The sequence below is a fragment of the Ursus americanus genome, chromosome 6, assembly GCF_024610735.1.
Source record: "Ursus americanus isolate L20-20 chromosome 6, mUrsAme1.1.p, whole genome shotgun sequence".
In the NCBI taxonomy this organism is placed as follows: Eukaryota; Metazoa; Chordata; class Mammalia; order Carnivora; family Ursidae; genus Ursus; species Ursus americanus.
This window is the reverse complement of record NC_142132.1, coordinates 40,814,513-40,833,042: the sequence shown is the minus strand read 5'-3', so window position 1 is coordinate 40,833,042 and position 18,530 is coordinate 40,814,513. Positions and strand designations below refer to the sequence as shown.

Sequence of the window (18,530 nt, the reverse complement as noted above, 5' to 3'; positions counted from 1 at the left end):
CCTGGTGGAGAGGATTTGCTATGGATTGACCAGATGGCCCTGGAAGAAGACGTCACTGACCATAATTTAATCAGGTCAAATGACTGCATCAGGGGACTAACTGGGAAAGCTGAGGAGGACACAGAAAGTCCTCCTGTCCCCCAAATCTCTGAGGAGAATCGCACCCACCTTAATGCTGAGGGCACATCTGCTTGCCCACCCGTGTGCTTCCTCAGGCCACTCAGCTATATGGAGGTACACTTGAGCCTAAGTGTTTCCCAAACATTGCCTTACATAGGCAATATGGCTTAGTTAGCTCAGCTACCATATTGGCCCCATTTAACAGTAGAGAAAAGAGAGGCTGAGAACAAATACATATGACATGTTCCTGTGCCATGGTTCCAAGGCCTGAGCCTGGCAGCTAGCACTTTCTCTCCATCCTAGGTACACATATCCTCCTGGGAAGCTACAAGTGCACCTGGCCCAGACTCAGAGCCCCAGGGCTGCCTCTGTTTCTACCAGCAGTCTCCATGGATTTGGGTCCTTGTCACTCAAGTCAAGTGAGTGCTGAGTGAAGGGAGGGGGAATGCAGTTCTGGGGCACACCCAGCACCCAGAGCCATTCTTGGTAGGGGTAAAGCTCTGCTCCAAGAGGCTCTGGTGCTTTGGGGGTTGATGACTTCTCAGCTTCCCAGCCGGGTTCCTCTGTCCCCTTGTACACATGGATCTATCCTCACAGTGTCCACAATGCATGGTCAGCAAGGGCTTTGAAGGCCTGGCTGCCTGAGGGGAAGGCAGCCTGAGATGGGTAACTTGTCACTTGGAGGCACCAAGGGGATTACTTACCGGGGAACCTCTTGCCATCCATAGTATATTGGCAAACAAATTTCTCCATGTTGCTTGGATCTGGGACATGTACCTCAAATCCCACAAGGTAGTCTTCTGCAAGGCAATATTCAAAGGTCTGTGTGAGGCAGGACTGAGGGTTGCCTTCCCTCCAATCTGCTAGTTATAGCAAATCACTCCCAAACCTCATTCCCAGGGACTCCTCCTGAGGAAAGCCGCTATGGAAAACCAATATGTGTGGCACCCTGGGACCCGATCCTCACCCAGTGTCACTGCAGGTCCACTCTGAGTGCTGATGGGACTTGAGCACTCAGGGAGACCCTCGCCTCCATCCCTGACCCGTGGAGCCTCTGAAGGCATCCAGCCTCATTCCTTCATGGGCGCAATGCCAGTCCTGGGTTTCTGACCCTGAAATGCCTAAGTACTCCCTGAGGGGTGCAGGTGGTGGTCTCCATGGGGTCTCCCACATGAATGAGAGAAGAGCCAGGACCACAAGGCTGGAGACAACCCTGTCCCATGCCTAAGCTTGTTGTCCAGGCCTGGCACCTGTGTGGCTTTCTGACACTTGGGATTCCCTCCTCCTGCCTGTCTTTCTCTGTGCCTGTGGCAGGCTAGAGACCCCAGGAGCAGGACCCGGAATTGGGTGAGGCAGGCAAGGAGCCTAGGACCCTGCACAGAAGAATCCCCCAGGAAAAGAAGTCCTGTCTTAGCTGTGGTTCTGGAATTCTGGAGAAAATTACTTTTCTCCTGACCCCTCCTGAGGCTTCATGGACCATAACCAACCCACCTGGGGTTTAGCAAACACTTCCTCTCTCAGTGTGGAGACATTGATGTGCTCAGGTGCAGGTTCAAGCCTTAGACCCTCAACTAAGTAATGGGGCTCCCCTGGTGCTTCTTGGCCTCTGAAGCAAACACCAGGGGTTACAATGAGGGCAGCTGGTGGGCCCGGGCCTCTGGGAGTTCACCAGGGTAACATGTAGGTCTTCACTTGCAAGCCCAAAGTCATTAGCCTCCACCGCTGCCTCCTGTCCCAGCCCAGTTAATTCTCCTTCCCGAAGCTTGATTTGCCCTAGCTCAATTTACTCTCTAGGTATAATTCTTCATACTAACAGAAACTTGGACCAGGCTGTCCTGATTTCTCCTTCTTCCGATCTTCCTGAACTCCCATTGATCAGGGCAGTGTCTGCAAGTTCTCTGCTTCGAAGTAAGTAGATTCTAGACCTGTGGCCCGATGCTAGCCTGCTGATGTGCTTTTTAGGCCTTCAATGGCTTTCCAAAAATGGGAGTTAACATTGTAAGGTCTACATATTTTTCCTAATAATCCAGATCACTAACTTTTGGAAAACAGGAACATCTGTCATCAGTGGGTTTGTATTTCTGTATGCCACTGCCCAGCTTCAGTTTGGAGCACCCCCAGTGGCCAGCACCTGCTTTACTGCAGTACACCCCCCACTGCAGCCAATCATTCTTCACTTGGCCCGACTCACCTCTCCTACTCAGGGCACCAGCCTGGGCCCTAACAGCCCCTGATGGAATTGGCCCACTCAGGGCTGGCTTGTTGTCTCTAAGTGACATGTCCTCTCCCACACATGGTAGGCAATATCACAGTGCTGCTTTGAACCTGATTGTGCCAGGCTGCCTGCTCACTGCTCACCCTTCATAAGGACCCTTCCCTCTAAGACACAGGGACTCTGAGTTTGGCCTGGAACAAGCACTTGGGCTTGTCTCCTGTGAACCCTTTGCCAGTGCAGCTAGGACCACCCTGAGCAGAGCTGCCACTGCTTGGTCTCATGGAAGTGTCATTTCCACTTGACATTCCAGGATTTCATTGCATAGAAGTATTTCTTTGCAAGACAGAACTGTAAACTCATAACCCACACTGTTATTAGATACAGGCAGGGAAGGGAAAATTCAGCTGCCTGCATGTGCAGAGATCAGGCTCCAGAAGAGTCCAAAACAGCAAGTAGAGTCTTCCTGACACTAGCAAACAGGCAGAAGGAACCAGAAGTGGGCAAATCTGTGCCAGGCCAAGGCATGTAACACTGGTGTTCATCCAAAACGATACTCCCCACTAACTGAGCATATACTATGGGCCGATCTACACTTTCCTTCATCTCCCAACACGTGTGAGCTAGGCATTATTCCCCAGGTTACAGAGAGGGAAGCTGAGGCAAAGAGAGGGCAGGTGGCTTTCCCCGGAGCCCCGGCAGGTACAGGGCTAGGATCCGACCTCATGAGCCTAAGGCAGGCCCCACTTCTGCCCCCTCTGCTCTTAGTTCTGAGCACCTATCACCTGGTTGCCCAGGATGTAGGGCAGCCGCTGAGGGCAGGGCACCTCACAGCCAGGGACCTCACAGGGCCTGTATCCCTCGGGAATCTTGCACACTGTCCTTTGGCTGGACACCCCCCTTCCCATGAGGTGCGTACTGCAGCCCTCAGGACCCTCCTCAGTCATCACTACACCTACGCAGCAGTGCCACCTGTGTCCCCAGGCACTGCCGCTCTCAGAGGGTCCTGTCTCTCTGGCAAGACTCAGTAAGTGGAAAGCAGGGTCAGGTTCAGATTTTCGAGCAGAAGATATGTTGGGTTAAAGGATTTTGCTCTGTCCAGTAGCTATTCCTTCTGCTCCAACACCCCTCACCCAATTCCTCCAACAGTAACAAACACAGGAAGAAAATGAAGCCCAGGACAGACTAGCATTGGCTTGTGGGAGCTGCATTTCCTACAAAGGGGGCCATTGCATTGCCGTGGTCGGGGGCACGAGCATCCACAGCCCCTGGCAGGGAGACTGGTCTTCTGGATAGAGGGCTTTCCTTCTGGAGCAGAAGTTGTACAGGGCCTCCCAGGGCTCCCGAGAGAGGACCTGGAAAGGCGGGCAGCTCCCCGAGAAGGCCAGGAGGATGCCGAGCAGTGAGGAAGGGCAACCCACTGACCATGAGACCGACACGGGCACATGAGTGGAAGTGACCGCCCTGGGGAGGGTGGGGCTCTGGGAACAGCACCCGCTGCTCGACACAGGCTCCTTGGGAGAAATTCGACTCTACTGACCAACGTTTAACCTGTGCGTCCTCTTCATGCTGCAATTCTGTGTCTGGGATTGACCCAGGGAATCCTGCCCCATGCCCACAGACAGTGAGCCTCACGCTGTTCACAGCCTGCTGTAGCCACATGTTAGGGACAACCAGAATAGCGACCAGGGAACTAGTGAAAGAAATGTCCTCCATCTGTGAATGGAATTTGTGCAGATGGCTGGAAAATGTTACGTACTGCATGATCCCGTTAATGTGAAAACATCCTGTAAGAGCATATCTAGTTAGCTATGTACAGATCCAGGATCAGCCATCTATGGGAGTTACCTGTGGGAGAGAGATAGATGGGACAAATGGGAACTTTATCATAGTGGAGTGGAGGGACAGTAGCTAACCAGACTGGCTACAGGTGTGTCCCTGAACTGCATAGCTGGTCCTGTGTTCCTTCTGCAGCCTCCTCTTGCCCAGCACAGCCTGCACGCACTCCACACAGAAGGTCTACCTGCCACCCTGCAGGACCTGCCCACTGGATCTCAGAGGAAAGGCCTCCTCTGCCCTGGGTCCTACACTACGTGCCACCATGGATGTGCCCTGTCTGTTCTTTGCAGACACTCACTTTGGGTCCATCACAGGAAAAAGAATGCCAAGGTACCAGCAACGTTCTGCCTCAGTTAGCGAGAAAGCCCCAAGCAACCCAGCAAACACATAGGAGGGATGAATCTCCAAACCACTGAGCCTAGTGCATCAACCAAACACAGTGTTCATACCACATAGTCCATTAAGGAGATGTTTTTACAGAACGAACTAGCCTATGGAAGGAAAATCAGAACATTAACTGCCGAGAGAGGGAGGAGTTAAGATGGCGGAGGAGTAGGAGACACCGTTTTCAGCCGGTCCTCCGAGTCGAGCTGGATAGGTACCAGACCAGCCTAAACAACCACGGAACCAGCCTGAGATGCAGGAAGACGCATCTGGATCTCTACAAATGAACATCTCCAGCGCTGAGTATTGAGGTACGAAGCGGGGAGCCATGAAACTGTGCACAGATATCGGAAGATAAACGGAAGGGGGAGGGAGCCGCCGCGTTCGGGCGCCGGGAAGCGGTAGCCACTTGCACGGGACAGCGGGCGGGGCTCGCGGACGGCACCCGCAAAACAGCAGACTGAGACCGTGAGCCGGGTGCACACGCCATCAGGCATCTCGCGGAACCCCGGAATCCCGGTGCGCTCACTGGATCCAGACTGAGACCGGGAGATCCGGGAGCGCGCGCGGGGCGGCTGGCGGCTGGCGGCATTAGAAACACAAAGGACAGAGACGCGCCGGCCCTGGAAGTGAGGGCTGGGACGCCGGGTGTGGGGCGCACATCCCGGACGCTGCAGGGTTGAGCAGCACCAACAGAAACAGAGTTAAAGTGGCCAGAACATTAGTAGAGAACGGGCCGCAATCCCTCTGTTCTGTGACAGAGGCTGAAATTTGGCCGCTGCTGCTCTGACTCTCAGAAGAGGCACAGCAAACCGCCAGGGAAAGCCGCCAGAGAACAAAAGCCTGGAAATACCGGCTCAGGGAGTGCCCATCCCCATCCCCCCTCGCAGGGGACACGGAGACTCTACCCAAACAGGGCTGCCTGAGTATCGGCGCGGCAGGCCCCTCCCCCAGAACACAGAAGGCAGGCTGAAAAATCAAGAAGCCCACAACCCGGGCGCCTGGGTGGCGCAGTCATTGAGCGCCTGTCTTCGGCTTAGGGCGTGATCCCGGCGTTCCGGAAAGGAGTCCCTCATCGGGCTCCTCCTCCACTGGGAGCCTGCTTCTTCCTCTCTCACTCCCCTGCTTCTATTCCCTCTCTCGCTGGTTGGCTGCCACATAAATAAATAAATAAAATCTTTAAAGAAGAAGCCCACATCCCTAAGATCCCTATAAAACAAGGGGCACGGCCTGGGACCCAGTCAATAATTTGGGCTCTGGAAACCCCGCAACCTCTCTTCATCAGAATGACAAGAAGGAGAAGCCCCCCCCAGCAAAGAAAAGACAGTGATTCTGTGGCCTCTGCCACAGAAATAATGGATATGGATGTAACCAAATTATCAGAAATGGAATTCAGAGTAACGATGGTCAAAATGATGAGTAGAATTGAAAAAACTATTAACGAAAAGGTTACTGAGAATATAGAATCCCTAAGGACAGAAATGAGAGCGAATCTGACAGAAATTAAAAATTCCATGAGCCAAATGCAGGCAAAACTAGAGGCTCTGACGGCCAGGGTCGCAGAAGCAGAGGAACGGGTTAGTGAATTGGAGGATGGGTTAATAGAGGAAAAAATGAAAATAGAAGATGGTCTTAAAAAAATCCACGCCCACGAATGTAGGTTACGGGAGATTACTGACTCAATGAAACGATCCAATGTTAGAATCATCGGCATCCCCGAGGGGGTGGAGAAAAACAGAGGTCTAGAAGAGATATTTGAACAAATTGTAGCTGAAAACTTCCCTAATCTAGCAAGGGAAACAAACATTCGTGTCCAAGAGGCAGAGAGGACCCCTCCCAAGCTCAACCATGACAAACCTACGCCACGTCCCGTCATAGTGCAATTCGCAAATATTAGATGCAAGGATACAGTATTGAAAGCGGCCAGGGCAAAGAAATTTCTCACGTACCAAGGCAAAAGCATCAGAATTACGTCAGACCTGTCTACACAGACCTGGAATGAGAGAAAGGGTTGGGGGAGCATATTTAAAGCTCTTTCAGAGAAAAACATGCAGCCAAGGATCCTTTATCCAGCAAGGCTCTCATTCAGAATTGATGGAGAAATAAAGACATTTCAGAATCGCCAGTCACTAACCAATTTTGTAACCACGAAACCAGCCCTACAGGAGATATTACGGGGGGTTCTATAAAAGTAAAAAGGCCCCAAGAGTGATACAGAACAGAAAGTCACAGCCAATACAAACAAAGACTTTACTGGCAACATGGCAACATTAAAATCATATCTCTCAGTAATCAGTCTTAATGTAAATGGTTTGAACCATCCCATAAAGCGCCACAGGGTTGCAGATTGGATAAAAAGAAATGACCCATCCATTTGCTGTCTACAAGAGACTCATTTCAAACCCAAAGATGCATTCAGACTGAGAGTAAGGGGATGGAGTACCATCTTTCACGCAAATGGACCTCAAAAGAAAGCTGGGGTAGCAATTCTCATATCAGATAAATTGGATTTTAAACTACAGACTATAGTTAGAGATGCAGAAGGGCACTATATTATTCTTAAGGGAAGTATTCAACAAGTGGATATGACAATTATAAATATATATGCCCCCAACAGGGGAGCAGCAAGATACACAAGCCAACTCTTAACCAGAATAAAGAGACATATAAATAAAAATACATTAATAGTAGGGGACCTCAACACTCCACTCTCAGAAATAGACAGAACACCCTGGCAAAAACTAAGCAAAGAATCAAAGGCTTTGAATGCCATACTCGACGAGTTGGACCTCATAGATATATATAGAACACTACACCCCAGAACCAAAGAATACTCATTCTATTCTAATGCCCATGGAACATTCTCAAGAATAGACCATGTTCTGGGACACAAAACAGGTCTCAGCCGATACCAAAAGATTGAAATTATCCCCTGCATATTCTCAGACCACAACGCTCTGAAATTGGAACTCAACCACAAGGAAAAATTTGGAAGAAACTCAAACACTTGGAGACTAAGAACCATCCTGCTCAGGAATGACTCGATAAACCAGGAAATCAAAAATCAAATAAAACAATTTATGGAGACCAATGAGAATGAAAATACAACAGTCCAAAACCTATGGGATACTGCAAAGGCAGTCCTAAGGGGGAAATACATAGCCATCCAAGCCTCACTCAAAAGAATAGAAAAATCTAAAATGCAGTTTTTATATTCTCACCTCAAGAAGCTGGAACAGCAACAGAGGGACAGGCCTAATCCACGCACGAGGAAGCAGTTGACCAAAATTAGAGCTGAAATCAATCAAGCAGAAACCAGAAGTACAGTAGAGCAGATCAACAGGACTAGAAGCTGGTTCTTGGAGAGAATCAATAAAATTGACAGACCACTGGCAAGACTTATCCAAAAGAAAAGAGAAAGGACCCAGATTATTAAAATTATGAATGAAAAAGGAGAGGTCACGACGAGCACCATTGAAATTGGAAGGATTATTAGAAATTTTTATCAACAGCTATATGCCAATAAACTAAGCAATCTGGAAGAGATGGAATCCTTCCTGGAAACCTATAAACTACCAAGATTGAAACCGGAAGAAATTGATTCCTTAAACAGGCCAATTAATTATGAAGAAATTGAGTCAGTGATAAACAACCTTCCAAATAACAAAACTCCAGGCCCGGACGGTTTTCCTGGGGAATTCTACCAAACATTCAAAGAAGAAATAATACCTATTCTCCTAAAGCTATTTCAAAAAATAGAAACAGAAGGAAAGCTACCAAACTCATTCTATGAGGCCAATATTACCTTGATCCCCAAACCAGGCAAAGACCCCCTCAAAAAGGAGAATTATAGACCGATTTCCCTAATGAATATGGACGCCAAAATCCTCAACAAGATACTTGCTAATAGAATCCAACAGTACATTAAAAGGATTATCCATCACGATCAAGTGGGATTCATACCTGGGATGCAAGCGTGGTTCAATATTCGCAAATCAATCAGCGTGATACATCATATCAACAAGAAAAGACTCAGGAACCATATGATCCTCTCAATCGATGCCGAAAAAGCATTTGACAAAATACAGCATCCTTTCCTGATTAAAACCCTTCAGAGTGTAGGAATAGAAGGTACATTTCTCAATCTCATAAAAGCCATCTATGAAAAGCCTACTGCAAATATTATTCTCAATGGGGAAAAGCTGGAAGCCTTTCCCTTAAGATCAGGAACTCGACAAGGATGCCCACTCTCGCCACTATTATTCAACATAGTACTAGAAGTCCTTGCAACAGCAATCAGACGACAAAAAGGGATCAAAGGTATTCAAATTGGCAAAGAAGAAGTCAAAATGTCTCTCTTTGCAGATGACATGATACTCTATATGGAAAACCCAAAAGAGTCCACTCCCAAACTATTAGAAGTTATAGAGCAATTCAGTAATGTGGCAGGATACAAAATAAATGCTCAGAAATCAGTTGCATTTCTATACACGAATAACGAGACCGAAGAAAGAGAAATTAGGGAATCCGTCCCATTTACAATAGCACCAAAAACCATACGTTACCTTGGAATTAACTTAACCAGAGACGTAAAGGACCTATATTCTAGAAACTATAAATCACTCTTAAAAGACATTGAGGAAGACATAAAAAGATGGAAAGATATTCCATGCTCATGGATCGGAAGAATTAACATAGTTGAAATGTCCATGCTACCCAGAGCAATCTACACTTTCAATGCTATCCCGATCAAAATACCAAGGACATTTTTCAAAGAACTGGAACAAACAGTCCTTAAATTTGTATGGAAACAGAAAAGGCCCCGAATCTCCAAGGAACTGTTGAAAAGGAAAAACAAAGCTGGGGGCATCACAATGCCGGATTTCGAGCTGTACTACAAAGCTGTGATCACAAAGACAGCATGGTACTGGCACAAAAACAGACACATAGACCAATGGAACAGAATAGAGAGCCCAGAAATGGACCCTCGGCTCTTCCGGCAACTAATATTTGATAAAGCAGGAAAAAACATCCGGTGGGAAAAAGACAGTCTCTTCAATAAATGGTGCTGGGAAAATTGGACAGCTACATGCAAGAGAATGAAACTTGACCACTATCTCTCACCATACACAAAAATAAACTCCAAATGGATGAAAGACCTCGATGTGAGACAGGAATCCATCAAAATTCTAGAGGAGAACATAGGCAACAACCTCTACGACATCGGCCAAAGCAACCTTTTTCATGACACATCTCCAAAGGCAGGAGAAACAAAAGATAAAATGAATTTATGGGACTTCATCAAGATTAAAAGTTTCTGCACATCCAAGGAAACAGTCAGAAAAACTAAGAGGCAGCCCACGGAATGGGAGAATATATTTGCAAATGACACTACAGATAAAGGACTGGTATCCAAGATCTACAAATAACTTCTCAAACTCAATACACGAGAAACAAATAAACAAATCAAAAAATGGGCAGAAGATATGAACAGACACTTTTCCAATGAAGACATACAAATGGCTAACAGACACATGAAAAAATGTTCAAAATCATTAGCCATCAAGGAAATTCAAATCAAAACCACACTGAGATACCACCTTACGCCAGTTAGAATGGCAAAAATAGACAAGGCAAGAAACAACAATTGTTGGAGAGGATGTGGAGAAAGAGGATCCCTCCTACATTGTTGGTGGGAATGCAAGTTGGTACAGCCACTCTGGAAAACAGTGTGGAGGTCCCTTAAAAAGTTAAAAATTGAGCTACCCTATGATCCAGCCATTGCACTACTGGGTATTTACCCCAAAGATACAGACGTAGTGAAGCGAAGGGCCATATGCACCCCAATGTTCATAGCAGCAATGTCCACAATAGCTAAATCGTGGAAGGAGCCGAGATGCCCTTCAACAGATGACTGGATTAAGAAGTTGTGGTCCATATATACAATGGAATATTACTCAGCTATCAGAAAGAACGAATTCTCAACATTTGCTACAACATGGACAGCACTGGAGGAGATAATGCTAAGTGAAATAAGTCAAGCAGAGAAAGACAACTATCATATGATTTCTCTCATCTATGGAACATAAGAACTAGGATGATCAGTAGGGGAAGAAAGGGATAAAGAAAGGGGGGTAATCAGAAAGGGGAATGAAACATGAGAGACTATGGACTATGAGAAACAAACTGAGGACTTCAGAGGGGAGGGGGGTGGGGGAATGGGATAGACCGGTGATGGGTAGTAAGGAGGGCACGTATTGCATGGTGCACTGGGTGTTATACACAACTAATGAATCATCGAGCCTTACATCGGAAACCGGGGATGTACTGTATGGTGACTAACATAATATAATAAAAAATCATTTAAAAAAAAAAAAAAAAGAACATTAACTGCCTTCAAGTGGTAGGAGCAAGATTTGCTGAACAAGGGATTAGCATGGATTTTCTTGAAACTACTGTAGTGGTCTATGTTTTCATGAGGGTTGGAGTCACACTTGTGTTGTAACTTTTGTCATAACTCATGAAATGGTACACTTTTGTCATAATTCAGCAATATAACTCTTTTTTTATTTATTATATTTTATGTCCTTTTAAAAAAAATTTTTTATAATGTTATGTTAGTCACCGTACAGTACATCCTTAGTTTTTGATGTAGTGTTCCATGATTCATTGTTTGCGTATAATACCCAGTGCTCCATGAAATACATACCCTCCTTAATACCCATCACTGGCCTATCCCAATCCCCCACTCCCCTCCCCTCTGAAGCCCTCAGTTTGTTTCCCAGAGTCCATAGTCTCTTGTGGTTATTCCCCCTTCTGTTTACCCTCCCTTCATTCTTCCCTTCCTTCTCCTAGCAATCTCCCTGCTATTTCTTATGTTCCATAAATGAGTGAAACAATTATCATATGGTTTCAGCAATATAACTCTTAATAAATATTGGTCCCTAGTTTAAGATATGCAGATGAAGGGGTTTTGGTGAAGTAGACTAATACCTGTAATTTACTTTAAAATGCAACAAAAATTAAGGATGGATTCATAGAGAGAGAGAGAGAGCAAGTGCCCTAGATTGATTAATGATAAAAAAATATGGTTAGATACTAAATATTAACTGCAAGATGCAGGTAGGGGAGACAGGGCTGTTCATTGTACAGTTGTTTCCACTTTGCTGTAGGTTTGGAAATTTCCTTCACAAAAGGCCAGGAAAATGTCAAAGAACTGAATGGTAAAAATAAACCATGACACAGCCAAGCTGAAGTCATGGCACATACAAAGTGACACGTGACTAATGAGAGGGACAGACCAAGGGCTGTGGGAATTCAGAGGGGCCAGTGAACCAGGGAAGGGGCAAAGGTGAGACTCCTGGGAGTGAGGCCTCAAAGGAGGGGTGGGCTGGACCCTGGAAAGCAGAGGGAGGGGTTTGCAGGAAGCCCAATGCCCACCCCTCCAGCTTTAGAGCTGAGGGAAGACCTGGCTGGCCTGTTGGGGGCCAGGGTCCTCACACTCCCAGGCCAGGCTGGGCTTCGGGAAGGGGCCTGCTCAGTGCCCCTGGGCCCTGTGCAGAGGATGCCAGCCTGAGCCTCAGAGGTGAAGAGGCTGCGGTCTGACGCTCACCCCTGCCTGCTTTTCTAGGGGCTCTGGCCCTCGGATTTATTCACCAGACAAAGACCAGACACTCACGCAAGTCACACTAACATCAAACACTCAGTCACACTAATGCTCACACAAACACAGACTCCCACACATGTAGAGTCCACAGGTACACACACACACATGTGTACACACATGCACACACTCCCCACACCCTTCTGTCTAGAACAGTGACCTCATCTCTTACCTAATAAACAGATAAAGTAAATGCCCCTTGCCATAACTTTCCTGCAGGAATTTGCCACGAGCTGGAAAAGAGAGAGAGGTAGCAGGTCAGGGACTGTGGATGGTTGTGGCATGGTGAGAAGCCTCCCTATCCCCCTTCCCATATTTAGCACACACTCACCGACTTGTAAAGGAAGTCCATTTTCTTGAACCCCTGTGCTCCATACACATGGGAATGTTTTCCTACAATTTCATACAGCTACAAGGAAGAAGAAGTGGCTTGGGCTCACAGGCTGTGATAACTATGAGGTGTTCGCAGGCAGTTGAACACAGAAGTACCCATTGCAGGAGACAGTCTTTTGCCTCATGCTTATCAGATTCCAAGGGCCAGACCCTGATGTTGGCCAGCAGCCCACCCTTAGGGAAGGGAAAGCCCTTACACATGTACCTGGGGTATGTAGGTTTAACACAACAATTGTTATTCATTCCTGGAGTAGCTATCTGCTGTCCGGACACTAGGGGTGGGTTAGAGGTCCATCCTCCTGCAACCCTGGGAATGGTGCCTCTGACAGCTTTCCCCATCAAGGCTCACAAGTGGCACCTGGTTACCTGCTCAGAATTACCTTCTCTCTGTTATATTTGTTGAAACCCACAAAGTAAACCGAGCCCTTCATTTTCTGAATCTTCTGAACCTAAGACAAATAAGACTTGGAGTAAAAATACCCAAATACATGCAGTGAAATACTATTAACGATCGGTTGGACTCACTTCGGACTTAATCATCGGTAGTGATGATGGTTCCGGTGGTACAGTGTTCACAGCAATAATCAGGCTGTTAGTACCTGGGTCTGCAGAGGAGGCAGGGAGCATCCTGATCAGTAAAGGCACCCAGAGTGACTCTCCGCAGGCTGCTGGAGCCACAGCACTGCTCCCCACTTCCACCTCCAGAGGAGAGGCACCCGGCCCGAGCACCCACCATCAGGGGTGCCTAGAGGGCTAGCAGCCCAGTCCTGGAGGGAGAAGGGGCCTTAGCCAGGACCCACAGTACAGACACAGCACTGAGCCCTGCTCTAGCTCTTCCTACTGAACCGTCACTATGACCAGACTTACAACCTTTGCCCTGAAAGGTAACTCCAGCTCTTCACTGGACAAGCATCAGCCTTTCAGATGAGTAAAGGGATGATGGACAGCCAGACTCGACTGTACCAGATGTCCCATAGCACAGTGAAAGCTTGGCTCTGGCTCAGGGCAGCACCCACAGAAAGTCCTGCTGCATCTGCGGGCCCAGGGGTCCAGAAGGCAAGGTAGAGACTCTCGGGCTGCGGATCCCATGCCCAGCTCAGTGCCTTTCCCCACCAGGCCCACGCTTCATTCCTGGCAAAGGCTACAACCCTACAGTCTAGACAAAGATGGTTCTGGGCAGAGCACAGCCTTCTCCAGTGTTGGAGACACAGTCACAGGGTGACATCAGCCAGAGGGAAGGAACTGAAGGGAAAGGAGCCAGGGCCAGAAATGTGATGGAGACAAAGTGTGGGCAGCAAGAGGGAAATCCAGCACTTTGTTCTAAAATCGGAATCTTGTCTGCTCTAGGTCCCCTGGCTTTTCTGTTTCCTCGTTCAGGCAGCCCAAGTGTAGGTCGAGCACCTCACAGTTACCAAGAACCTAGAGGATATGTGCATAGCCCCATGCTGTTCTGAGAACATCACTGGTGGTTTTCATCCTCACTGCACAGAGGAGGAACCTGTGGCCCAGAGAGGACAGCGCCTTGCTCCAAGAGTCAGTGCTAGGAAGGGGCCAATGAGGGTCTGCACCAGACCTCCCTGAGGCCCAGCCCTGGCTCTGTCCCCACACCTGCCCACAGTGAAGTCACGAGGCAGCTTACCTGCATAGAATGCTTTTCGAAGCTGCTCATTTACCTGCAAGGAAATGAAGGAGAGTTGGGGGAGGGCAGTGAGAGGGCCCAGGAATGCTCTAAGTACTCCATAAAACAGAAGTCCTCAGAGCTCTACAGTCAGTACCTCTATAAATCCTGTTTCCATGAAGTTTTCTCCCGTAGGTTTTATTCCCTTCAGTTCGTTAAGAGTAGCTTGTATTTTCTTTCTGAAAAAATCAGAAAAGGTTTGAGGTGTAATTTGGGGCTGACAAAATCAATGCTCAGAAATCAGTTGCATTTCTATACACGAATAATGGGACTGAAGAAAGAGAAATTAGGGAATCCATCCCATTTACAATAGCACCAAAAACCATACGTTACCTTGGAATTAACTTAACCAGAGACGTAAAGGACCTATATTCTAGAAACTATAAATCACTCTTGAAAGACATTGAGGAAGACATAAAAAAAAGGAAAAATATTCCATGCTCATGGATCGGAAGAATTAACATAGTTAAAATGTCCATGCTACCCAGAGCAATCTACACTTTCAATGCTATCCCGATCAAAATACTGAGGACATTTTTAAGGAACTGGAACAAATAGTCCTTAAATTTGTATGGAACCAGAAAAGGCCCCAAATCTCCAAGGAACTGTTGAAAAGGGAAAACAAAGCTGGGGGCATCACAACGCCAGATTTCGAGCTGTACTACAAAGCTGTGATCACAAAGACAGCATGGTACTGGCACAAAAACAGACACATAGACCAATGGAACAGAATAGAGAACCCAGAAATGGACCCTCAGCTCTTTGGGCAACTAATCTTTGATAAAGCAGGAAAAAACATCTGGTGGAAAAAAGACAGTCTCTTCAATAAATGGTGCTGGGAAAATTGGACAGCTACATGCAAAAGAATGAAACTTGACCACTCTCTCACACCATACACAAAAATAAACTCCAAATGAATGAAAGACCTCGATGTGAGACAGGAATCCATCAAAATTCTAGAGGAGAACATAGGCAGCAAACTCTACGACATCGGCCAAAGCAACCTTTTTCATGACACATCTCCAAAGGCAGGAGAAACAAAAAATAAAATGAACTTATGGGACTTCATCAAGATAAAAAGCTTCTGCACAGCCAAGGAAACAGTAAAAAAAACTACGAGGCAGCCCATGGAATGGGAGAAGATATTTGCAAATGACACTACAGATAAAGGACTGGTATCAAGATCTACAAATAACTTCTCAAACTCAATACACGAGAAACAAATAAACAAATCAAAAAATGGGCTGAAGATATGAACAGACACTTTTCCAATGAAGACATACAAATGGCTAATAGACACATGAAAAAATGTTCAAAATCATTAGCCATCAGGGAAATTCAAATCAAAACCACACTGAGATACCACCTTACGCCAGTTAGAATGGCAAAAATTGACAAGGCAAGAAACAACAATTGTTGGAGAGGATGTGGAGAAAGGGGATCCCTCCTACATTGTTGGTGGGAATGCAAGTTGGTACAGCCACTCTGGAAAACAGTGTGGAGGTCCCTTAAAAAGTTAAAAATTGAGCTACCCTATGACCCAGCCATTGCACTACTGGGTGTTTACTCCAAAGATACAGACGTAGTGAAGAGAAGGGCCATATGCACCCCAATTTTCATAGCAGCATTGTCCACAATAGCTAAATCGTGGAAGGAACCAAGATGCCCTTCAACAGATGACTGGATTAAGAAGTTGTGGTCCATATATACAACAGAATATTACTCAGCTATCAGAAAGAACGAATTCTCAACATTTGCTACAACATGGACAGCACTGGAGGAGATAATGCTAAGTGAAATAAGTCAAGCAGAGAAAGACAATTATCATATGATTTCTCTCATCTATGGAACATAAGAACTAGGAAGATCGGTAGAGGAAGAAAGGGATAAAGAAAGGGGGGGTAATCAGAAGGGGGAATGAAACATGAGAGACTATGGACTATGAGAAACAAACTGAGGGCCTCAGAGGGGAGGGGGGTGGGGGAATGGGATAGACCGGTGATGGGTAGTAAGGAGGGCATGTATTGAATGGTGCACTGGGTGTTATACGCAACTAATGAATCATAGAACTTTACATCAGAAACCAGGGATGTACTGTATGGTGACTAACATAATATAATAAAAAAATCATTAAAAAAATAAAAAGCAGCCCCAAGCTGTCCTGGAGCCACTGTGCAGTGTGTAGACCTGTCTGGCTGGGACAGGACACAAGTCAAATAGCCTGGTCATGACCTATGCCCTCTGTCTTTGATATTTACAGCCTTGCTCAGGCCTCCATTGTCCCCTGTCTGGTGAGCATAGGATGGGAGATGCTGCTTTGCTGGTCCCATGAGTATGGCCTGGCTTTCTCTGTACTCGTCACTGTCTCAGGCACAGAGTCCTGGGGAAACCCCAAAGCCCTGACTTGACCATCCACGGTGAACGTGGGGCACACCCATGGATGTGCCACTGTGAGTCCCCACTCACGATGTGACTGGCAGGGCTGCTAGAAGCTACTGGGTCCCCAGGGAAGGCACACTACCTTCCAACAGGTAAGGCTGAGTTTGGAAAAGTTCATCCTGTGATTGATACTCCTTCCCTGTCCCATCCTCCCCTGCCCCAGACCCCTGAGGTTGACTCGGTCCCCCAAGCTTTTTCCCCTCTGGATTGCTAAAGGAAGTAGCAAGCTGCTTCATGAGAGTGCTAGGGCTCCTGAGTTCATGTGGTCCTGAAGAAAAAGGCCACAGGCTGGGGAAGCGGCCCTGAGGGGGTCCGTGCAGGTGGATGAGCAGGGATCCCCTAGCTGCCACGGGTATGTGGCCAGACAGCCTCTGCGAAGACAGATTTCACAGGTGGGACTGGGACACAGGAGGGGCTGGGGGCTTAGGTTCAGGCCGATCCCATGTGACGAGCTGAGCTGGCACAGCCAGGCTAGGAGAGTGTGGACCCTGAGAAGGCTTCTCGCTGTGGGGAGTGGAGACATTGCTGTGGGGGGACACCTGAGTGCCCGAGGTCCAGCCCTGCCCAGCCCAGCTCAGCCCAGCCCTGCCCAGCCCAGCTCAGCCCAGCCCTGCCCAGCCCAGGAGGTGAGGTCTGGGACCCGTGGCCAGTGGAGGCCAAACCAGGCACTGCCCTTCCACCAGAAGCACTCCCTGTCCTCTCTCATCACACACTGGAAGATATGTATTTTGTGAGAGCACCCCCAAGTATGGGGGGACTCTCAGCTCTTCCCAGTGTCTGGCCCAGAAGCCCGAGGCCAGGCATTGTTCTGGCTCCCCTCCTGGGAGTGCTGCCCCTCCAGTTTACTCCCAGCTCTGTCCATGGAAGGGACACCAGGCCCATTGTCCCCTAGCAGTCTCTCTTCATCCTTAATATGTGTCTCAACTCCTTGGAGTCCTCTATCTCTTCCATGTTGTCACCCTCCTGGCCAACACCCTCAGGGGTTCCTAGCCCCTGTGCCACCTGGCTTCTCCAGCATCCTGAACAAACCCCTCTTGGACTGTGTCTCCTTAGCCTATTCAATCTTAGCAGAAAGGGCTCAGAAAGCACCAAGCAAGGTCCCAGCCTTGGTCCCACATTCTCTTCAGACCTTGCAGAGTCACACTTGTATTGAGTAACATTGTCGCCTCCTGGAGTCTCTCTGCATGCCCGGGCCCACCTGGGCTCTCAGCCACAGGCCTCCTCAACTCCTAGGCAGTGGGGCACGTTGGGGAAGGCCCAGTCCCAGGCTGAGCCCAGCTGCAGTCAAGATCCTGTGGGTTTCTCAGGAGCTGTCAGCCTTAGGGCCCTGATCTGAGTGTGAGTTCTCTTCCCAGTTGCACATCTTGTGCCATCCCCAATTTCACATCTTTTCCACTCCCCTGGGCATCACTGCCACTCCTGAACCCTCACCTGGGGAGGACGTCATTATGTTCCCTGCCCAGAGAGGACCAGGAGGCCCTCCCCAAGCCCCCACACAGCTGCTTATATCTGGGCCGCAAACTGCCCACCCTGGAGAAGGCAGAGGTCTTCCTCTCCCCAAGTGCAGCTCCTCCACCAGAACGCCCTGCCCAGCAGCCTTGCATCTCTCTGCCACCTGCCAGAGTCACCCCCAATGAATTTGCTTCCTCCCCCTCATATGCACTCAGGTCTCTCCGTCCTAAATGCACAACCACACATACGCACAAATCCATGCCTCCAGTAGTGCTTGGAGCAGTCAGCCCACTCCCTGCTTGTCCTGGAGTCAGACATGAGAGTGCTGTCTCCATGCACTGACATCACCA

At 48.0% G+C, this 18,530-nt stretch overlaps 1 protein-coding gene across 1 annotated transcript in view; it reads right to left on the bottom strand.

The window, feature by feature from the left end:
• The window catches only part of LOC148109798 (uncharacterized), a 32,182-nt gene extending 17,718 nt beyond the window's left edge, over positions 1 to 14,464 (bottom strand). Inside the window, exons 1-5 of the mRNA XM_087862955.1 lie at positions 14,387 to 14,464; positions 14,251 to 14,284; positions 12,550 to 13,216; positions 12,391 to 12,451; positions 825 to 920 (exon numbers count right to left, since the gene is read on the bottom strand). Coding sequence (XP_087719081.1) covers positions 825 to 920; positions 12,391 to 12,451; positions 12,550 to 12,570 — 178 coding nt within the window. The 5' untranslated portion in view covers positions 12,571 to 13,216; positions 14,251 to 14,284; positions 14,387 to 14,464. The remainder of the gene's footprint in view (positions 1 to 824; positions 921 to 12,390; positions 12,452 to 12,549; positions 13,217 to 14,250; positions 14,285 to 14,386) is intronic.
• Between the last annotated feature and the right edge of the window lie 4,066 nt (positions 14,465 to 18,530).